Raw genomic sequence first — 9,120 nt, 5'->3', positions numbered from 1 at the left:
AAGAATAAGCCATGCAAATTAAAATGTGTCAACTCCGTTCATTGATACGTTTTCTTTATTACAGCGTGAATCCAAAATTTATTTTCCGATGAAGACATATAAGTAGCGTTTTAAGTGAAGTGTAAAACTAATGTACATAGTCGATTCTACAAACCTGGTTCAATTCTTAATAAATTTATTCTCAACAACTTTTAATAACCAAAATTTAAATAAAATATCCTATAAATAGCAAGCTTCACATAACACAAGTGAGAAACCACAAAAAGTAAGTAAGAAAAATAACACAAAATGGATCGAGTCTCTTCTCTTCTTTCTTTCTCCTTAACACTTCTGATATTTTTCCATGGCTACACAGCTCAGCAGTTTCCAAACGAGTGCCAGCTCGACCAGCTCAATGCCCTCGAGCCATCACACGTACTGAAGAGTGAGGCTGGTCGCATCGAGGTGTGGGACCACCACGCTCCACAGCTCCAATGCTCAGGCGTCTCCTTCGCACGTTATATCATCGAGTCTAAGGGTCTCTACTTGCCCTCTTTCGTTAACACCGCAAAGCTCTCCTTCGTGGCTCAAGGTACGTACAATTCTTTCTATTTCGAGATTCGAATTTGTGACTCTATGTAAATTATTCTCAAGCACATGCCTAATATAATATTCTCTAGGATAACTTTTAACTAAATCTATGTAAATTATTTGATACACTATATATAGGAAGAGGTCTTATGGGAAAAGTGATCCCGGGATGCGCCGAGACATTCCAAGACTCATCAGTGTTCCAACCACGCCAAGGCAGACAGTTCGAGGGTCAGGGTGAAGAAGGTCAAAGCCAAAGGTTCCATGACATGCACCAGAAAGTGGAGCACATAAGGAGCGGTGACACCATTGCCACAACACCCGGCGTAGCACAGTGGTTCTACAACGACGGACAGCAACCACTTGTCATCGTCAGCGTCTTTGATCTAGCCAGTCATCAGAACCAGCTCGACCGCAACCCAAGGGTACATATAAACCAAAACCTCAAAAAAATATCATTATCTAGTCACAAAATAACAGAAAGTGATGTGGTTTTTTTTGGTGTGTGTTATGAAGCCATTTTACTTAGCTGGAAACAACCCACAAGGCCAAGAATGGCTACAAGGACGAAGGCAACAGCCACAAAAGAACATTTTCAGTGGGTTCGGACCCGAGGTTATTGCTCAAGCTTTGAAGATCGATCTTCAGACAGCGCAACAACTTCAGAACCAAGATGACAACCGTGGAAACATTGTCCGAGTACAAGGTCCATTCGGTGTCATTAGGCCACCTTTGAGGGGCCAGAGACCTCAGGAGGAGGAAGAAGAAAGAGTAGGTAACGGTTTAGAGGAGACCATATGCAGTGCCAGGTCCGTTGATAACCTCGATGACCCTTCTCGTGCTGACGTGTACAAGCCACAGCTCGGCTACATCAGCACTCTAAACAGTTACGATCTCCCCATCCTTCGCTTCATCCGTCTCTCAGCCCTCCGTGGATCTATCCGTCAAGTAAGTTAAAAAATGTTATATATATTATTATCTAACTAAGCTAAAGCCAAAGTAACTTTTGCATGCATATGAATGAGGGTGGACATTTTGATTCGGTTCGCTATAATATGTCCATTTCTACATTTAAACATGACTCTTGAAACGTGTGTGGGTGTAGAACGCAATGGTGCTTCCACAGTGGAACGCAAACGCCAACTCGGTTCTTTACGTTACAGACGGGGAAGCCCAAGTACAGATCGTAAACGACAACGGTGACAGAGTGTTCGACGGACAAGTCTCTCAAGGACAGCTTATTGTCGTACCTCAGGGTTTCTCCGTGGTGAAACGCGCAACAAGCGACCAGTTCCGGTGGGTCGAGTTCAAAACAAACGCAAACGCACAAATCAACACTCTTGCGGGACGAACCTCAGTGTTGAGAGGTTTACCATTGGCGGTCATAACCAATGGATTCCAAATCTCACACGAAGAGGCAAAGAGGGTTAAGTTCAACACACTCGAAACCACTTTGACACACAGCAGTGGCCCAGCTAGCTACGGAAGGCCAAGGGTGGCTACAGCTTAGGAGCTTAAATCTGCGGTGTGTTTAATAGTGAGCCTATACTGTAAAAGGAAGTTAAATAGTAGTAATAGTAATAATGTACCAAAATGTAACTGGTTTTGTTGAGGTTTTTTACGTTTCTGAATAAAATCTCTTTTTGTCTTTCTCAATTGTCTTCTATTTTACCACTGTTTAATTTTTTATAACCTTTATAGTTTACATGTTACCCGTAATTGATTGAAGTCTTGGAAACTTAACATTTTCTCCAGTTCGAGTACGTGTCTGTTAAATTACGATCTTGTGAAAAGTAAAATCAAAATCAAAAATCAAATGTAAGATATGTATGGAGGTGTTCAACGTAATAGTATACGGTTTATGTACGATGTAATTTGAAATGTAGAGGTAAAAGATGTTGTTCGTAACGGGAGATTGTGATTTGTGTGGGTACAATAAGTTGATTGTGGGACACTAGCTCGGTCCCAGGGTCAGATCTATTGTGGCTTCTGGAAAACTTCGATTTTAGGAAATATAGTTGTATATATAATTCTTTTTTTAAAAAAAAACTGATTTAACTATCTATATCACTAACAGCACCTCTATCAGTTATATTTGATGAGTATATACAGAATTTTCTATAATTAATTTTAATATTAATTAAATTGTAGAGTACCAAAAAATATGTCTTAAATGTCTACTTGAAGACATTTTTATTCACTTTGGACACTTTTGAACAATCTAAAAACACTTAATTAAATAACACTCACAACAAAATAACCAATGGAGATGGTCTAAAGAACACTTATATTTTTGGCTAAATATCTTTAGAAGTATTCATAGTTAAGTGTGTTTGAGATATAGCAATTTATTTTGCCAAACAAAAAAAAGTAGAGCAATTTCTGGACGTGAATTACACTATACATATGGATGGAACAATTGCAAATAGAAAAAAAAAAAAAAAAACAAGTTATCCTACATATCAAAATGGTCAAACTTTGGCCCACTTTGATCCACAGTTTTTTTTTTCTGGCAACCAACTTGATCCTTAATTCATCGCTTGTAAAAGTATAAATTAATCTGTAAAGCATAAACTGTTAAATGCTGATGATAATTATTGAAGCTTTGTACCAAAATGCTACCAAAATGCTTGAAACATTGTAAATCTCATATTTGCTATCACCAAATATAACTGTCCCAAGACAGAGAATTTGGCTAGTCATTTAGAAGCAAAGAGAAGATGTAATTGAAGAGGGTTGCTTGCTAAGTAATAAAAAACCGCAACCAAATAAATTTTTAGATTTTTAATTATATGTACGATAAGCAAGTTTGATATACTCTTCTTCATAATAATTATATCATTTAATAACTTATTATTTATGTAGATGTCAAAGTTACTTATTAAACTAAAATCAAACAAAATTGTGTCAAACCAAAACCAAATTTCAATGGTTTTAAAATTTATACAAAATAAAAACATTTGAAAAACCAAAAAAAAAAAAGTGAATCCAAACCAAATTGTAAAACTGTATTGCTACTGTCTACTCCACGTCTCCACCCATGCACCCACCTCAGCCCCAGCCCCATCGCCAGCAACTTTAGCCCCAGTTCCGGCCCCAAACTTAAAGGGATAGGAAATGAGTGTAATAGACTGAGATTTTTTTTTCATCAAAAATTTATAATATATTCGGTAAATCATCATATAAATTGCTTATCATCCAATCAAGAGGATTAAAAGTTAAAACTATCCACATAAAAAATTGAATAATTAAAAAATATAATTTTGTAAGCTACTATAGTATAATTTATTTTATTAAAATTTTTTTATATTGTATATTTTAAAAACCTTTAAAATGATTACATTAATAAAAGTTTAAATCCATTTTATAATATTGTTTCCATATGCTTTTCACATTCAAATATATTATTGTTGGTTCAGGTAAGTTATTTATTGAGATTAACAGAAGCAAGGAAGCAACATATGATGTATATACCACTAATATCACTAATATCAAAACTCATCACAATTTCAAGCGAAATTCAAGTCTAATACCTTTAAATAAATTACTATAAAAAAGAATGATTACTAGTATACGTAATAATGGGAAGTATTGATGTTTAAGAGACACATGTTCTGATGGTAGCATTATCATTCCAACAAGGTCACCCTCAATCCGATGCTCAAATTCGCCAAACATCTCACATGAACCAACCTACACTTCACTCGCGTCACCACTGAACAAGCCTGTGACCGCCTCTCATCCACCGACGAAACTCATAGCTTTGTGGACCTTGTGTTCTTCTTCGATGGTCTGCCTAAAGATGATCCTAGAGACCCCGATTCGATCGCAGAGTCACTGGCATTATCTCTATGCTGTTTACTCCATGGGTTCCAGCTGTTACAACGGCTCATAACATTCCTTGTGAAATCCTCTGGATCAATGCTTGTGCTGTTTTCTCGGTTTATTACCGTTACTACATGAAAGACAAACCCTTTCCTCGTTCTCGAAGATCCTAATCAAACCGTGAAGTTACCAGCGTCTACTCTTGTGGTTTGACCTCCAGAATCAATCAAAGCAGAGGTTATAGCTAGAGTTGCACCTGCAGCTATAGCTGTTGGGATGCTCCTTGTTGTAATATAGGAAAACAAATGTCACCACAATAAACCAGTTTACAATGGAGTTTAGCAACAAAAGAATGCACAAATTCATGGCAAGGAACAATTAAGCTCTTCCCAGACAAAAAACATATCTAACAATCCTTTGTTACTCCCACTCAATATTGTTGTTTGTCCGTCAGTTACTACTTAGATCCTAAAACCTATGAATCAAACTACATAATGCTAGGTCCAGCAACTTCAAATGGTCTTACCGAAACCAAATCAATTCCAAGCTACTTAATCATAGAGACAATGGTTTCTGCTGACACAATGACAAAACAGTAACAAACTATGAGACACGAAGAAACACCATTACCTCTATAACCAAGCACATAAGCTCCAGCCACAAAACAACAAAGTCCCTCTTGCAACTAAAGTTCTGAACCAACTGTTCAACATCGATGTAAACACCTTCGATTGCAGCAAAAGTCAGCCTGTGAGTTTCCATCATCTTCAATGTTCTGATAAACCCTGGATGAGCCACATTTCTCTCGCTAAAATGGTTCCTAATCATCACAACACCAAAACTAGTGACACTACCTTTCATTATCTTCATCATCGGACCATCCTCTTCTTGCGAAGGGTCAACCTAACAAATTACAAAACAATGCATCTGCGTTAAAGTCATACCAACCATTGAATCGTTTGTGAGAAAAAAATTAAAACATCAAACAGAGCTCCGGTTAACGTTTAATCAAAACACACTCGCAACGCCAAAACAGAGTAAACAGAAGAAAATAGAGGAAATAACAGAGTTGCTTATTTATTTAAATGATCCGATACAATGAAACAACGGTCACTGGGAACACAGATTCACCTTCTCACCTGCAAGAGTCTTGGAAGAGATTCTCCAGAAAAACGATGAGGGAAGATAGTTCTAGAAAGCTCTTAAAAGTTTACAACTCTGAAAATGCATAAAAGATAATGATGAGCTAACACTGCTCTTATACTGCCACCACATTAACAGTGTTAACCTCTTATTCCCGTTACTTGACGTTGACAACCTGCAACTTCTGCCACCTGCACATTGGCAGCTTTATTATTCCTTCTTCACGCGCCTGTCACTCTCTTATCCAAAACCATATGCTCCACGTGCGCTAAATGCCTCATTCGCTATATCAAAGCCCCCTATTTGAAGAACCTTGACCACAAGGTTCAAAAGCTTGGAACTTGCGTTGTAGATCATACAAAAACTCTCAAGTAGCTTCCTCCAGAGTCTCATTTTTCCACTGTACCAATACCTTTGTAACAGCACGGCCGTGACGTTTAACCATTTGGCGATCCAAGATTTGCACTGGTTCCTTGACAAAAATATCTAAAACGATAGTTGGTAACTGAGATGAAGTAAGAACATCACTAACCGCTGCCTTGATCTGTGAGACATTAAAGATCGGATGGATCAAGGAGGAGTCTGGTAACTGAAGTTTGTAGGCCACCTTATTACATCGGCAATAACCTTATAAGGACCGTAATATGTTGGAGCCAACTTCTGTGTAGACCTCATCACAACAAAACCTTGACGATATGGTTGCAGCTTAACGAACATAGAATCTCCAATGTCAAGTTGACGTTCAGAGCGATGCTTGTCAGCAACTTGTTTCATGCGGTGTTGAGCTCGTAGTAAATGAAACTTGAGGATCAGTAGCATATCTTCTCGTTCTTGTAGACTACGAGCCACGACTGCAACCTTAGATTCACCTAGAAGATATGGTAGATGCACCGGTGGGGCTTGACCATAAACTGCCTCAAACGGACTAAGCTGAGTTGAAGTGTGAAAGTTTGTGTTATACCAAAATTCCGCCAAGGGTAACCAGTTGCTCCACAGTTGCGGTTTCTCACTACACATGCACCGTAAATATGTCTCCAAACACTTGTTAACCACCTCTGTTTGTCCATCACTCTGAGGGTGATACGCACTAGAAAACTTTAGCTCAACCCCTTGTAGAGAGAAGAATTCCTGCCAGAAGTTACTAACAAAGACCGTATCTCTGTCACTCACAATGGAATGAGGACAACCATGAAGCCTGAACACCGTATCCATAAAAGCTTGAGCAACAGACATTGCAGTATAGGGGTGTGACAAAGCCATGAAATTAGCCGCCTTAGTGAGCCTATCAACAACCACAAATATCACTGACTTGCCTGATGAAACTGGAAGTCCTTTGACAAAATCTATTGAGAGATCAGTCCAAATTGTCTTCGGAATTAAGAGAGGTTGCAGTAAACCAGGATAAGCAGCAGTATCATACTTACATTGCTGGCACACTGCAAAGCTTATTATATATGTCTGAGTATCAACCGCCATATTCTTCCAAAAAAACAACGCTTTTACCTTTTTGTAAGTAGCATCTCTACCGGAATGACCTCCGGTTCCTGAACAATGCACCATTGCAAAATGGAGTTGCGTAGCTGCACGTCATTTGGGACCACAATCTTGCTTTTTCTACGCAAAACTGACTGCACCCACAAATAATGTCGCTTTGCTGCAGGGTTTGCCTGCAACTCACTAATGAACTTCTTAAGTTCTGCATCTATGTCATAATGAGCCTGATTATCCTTCATGAGATCGCATTCCAAAACTGACATGGCCATGTGTAGCACCTCAGCTCCTTCAACTCGAGACAAAGCATCAACATTTATATTATCCTTGCCTTGTTTGTATTGAATCTCGCAATCAAATTCCAAAAGCTTAGGCAGCCAATGCCGCTGGATAGGCGTGTTCAATCTCTGCTCCAGAAGGTACTTCAAACTTCTTTGGTCAGTTTTGATAATAAAATGGTTTGGTAAAAGATAGTGGCGCCATTTTTGGACCGCAAAGACCACTGCTAACAGTTCTTTCTCATAGATTGACAAGTTAAGCTGCTTCCCTTTCAAATGGTGGCTGATGAAAGCCAAAGGATGGCCTTCCTGCATTAGAACAGCTCCAATGCCACTAGAACAAGTGTCAGTTTCGACCAAAAAAGGTTTAGTGAACACTGGAAGTGCTAACACCGAAGCTTGACTTAGAGCAACTTTAAGGTTCTTGAATGCTTCGAAAGCTTCTTGAGACTAAATAAATGAATCCTTCTTAGTCATTGACGTTAAAGGACGCGCGATAGTGCTAAATGTTTTGACAAATCGCCGATAATAGCCTGCTAAACCCAGAAAACTGCGTAGTTGTTTCAAGTTAGAGGGAATGGGCTAGTTTGCAACAGCGTTGACCTTGGCAGGGTCTGTAGATACCCCACCAGCAGCAATAAATTCCTCAAATACTCAACCCTGTCTGTTGCAAATGCACACTTACTTTCCTTAGAAAAAAGAATATTCTGTCTCATTGTGTGAAAGACCAGGTGCAAGTGATTGATGTGGTCTTCCATATTAGAGCTGTAGACCAAGATGTCATCAAAGAAGATGATGAAAAATTTGCGCAAAAACTCCCTGAAGACATCATTCATCAAGCCCTGAAATGTAGCAGGAGCGATAGTTAGGCCAAAGGGCATAACTAAATAATCGTAATGGTCGTTGTGTGTTTTAAACGCCATTTTATGAATGTCCTCAGGCTCCATTCGAACTTGATGGTAACCTGCTCTAAGATCAATCTTTGAGAACATAGAGGATCCTCCCAACTCGTCCATTAGGCCCTCAATAAGTGGAATGGGGAACTTGTTCTTGATGGTGAGCACATTCAAGCCTCTATAGTCCAGACAAAGTCTCCAAGTTCCATCTTTTTTCTTAACAAGCACTACCGGGGATGAAAAGGGACTAGAATTAACTCTGATTGTGCCTGCAGAGAGTAGTTCTTTAACCATCTTGTCGATCTCGTCCTTCTGGTACACGGCGTACATGTAGGGTCGTTGATTAACCGGATCCGACCCCTCTTTCAAGACTATCTTGTGGTTGTGGCCTTTACGAAAAGGAGGCAGTGCAGTAGGCTCTTCAAAAATGTCGAAGAAAGTATGTTTTAACTCCAAAATAGCTGAATTGTTATCATTGTTGCGTTTTCTCATTCTCCACAGCACATAACATTGCATCTTTTTCTGTATTACTTCTTGAGAGCAAATCACAGAAAGTTGAACTGCTTCCTCTTAATTTTTGCTAAATTTAGACGCCGTAATTGTTATGACTGATCCTTCTTTAATTCCATGAAGAAGTATCTTATAATTTTTCCACCAAAAGCCCATTTCCAACTTCGGCAGATTCCATGTTGTGTCTCCCAGGGGTGCTAACCACTGAACTCCAAGCACCATATCACATCCTCCCAAAGGAATGAGCATGAAATCATCCTGAAACGTAGTACCCTGGAAGGACCATTGAAATTGCGGAACCTTACCCTGCACCTCAAGTCTACTACCATCCGCTACGGCAACAAGAGTAATTCCAGCTGTTTGTACTGCAACGCCCAACTTCTTTGCAGTTCTCGGGTCCATGAAAT

General features: G+C 39.1%; 1 protein-coding gene across 2 annotated transcripts; it reads left to right on the top strand.

The window, feature by feature from the left end:
- On the top strand, positions 1 to 2,226 carry LOC147919606 (12S seed storage protein CRA1-like). Of its 2 annotated transcripts, XM_087505087.1 has the most exons (5): positions 1 to 265; positions 356 to 571; positions 709 to 995; positions 1,087 to 1,518; positions 1,676 to 2,226. In XM_087505087.1, exons 3-5 carry the CDS (start codon positions 720 to 722, stop codon positions 2,078 to 2,080), a joined length of 1,113 nt encoding a protein of 370 aa, XP_087361213.1. In that variant the 5' UTR covers positions 1 to 265; positions 356 to 571; positions 709 to 719; the 3' UTR covers positions 2,081 to 2,226. The 2 variants fall into 2 exon arrangements, with proteins under 2 accessions (XP_087361213.1, XP_087361212.1); XM_087505086.1 differs by having other exon boundaries at positions 88 to 571.
- Positions 2,227 to 9,120: the final 6,894 nt, after the last annotated feature.

Source organism: Camelina sativa, chromosome 20 (genome assembly GCF_030686135.1).
Source record: "Camelina sativa cultivar CO46 ecotype springtype chromosome 20, ASM3068613v1".
NCBI classification, from domain to species: Eukaryota; Viridiplantae; Streptophyta; class Magnoliopsida; order Brassicales; family Brassicaceae; genus Camelina; species Camelina sativa.
Note: the sequence above shows the minus strand (reverse complement) of the source record. Positions and strands in the feature narration are given on the sequence as shown.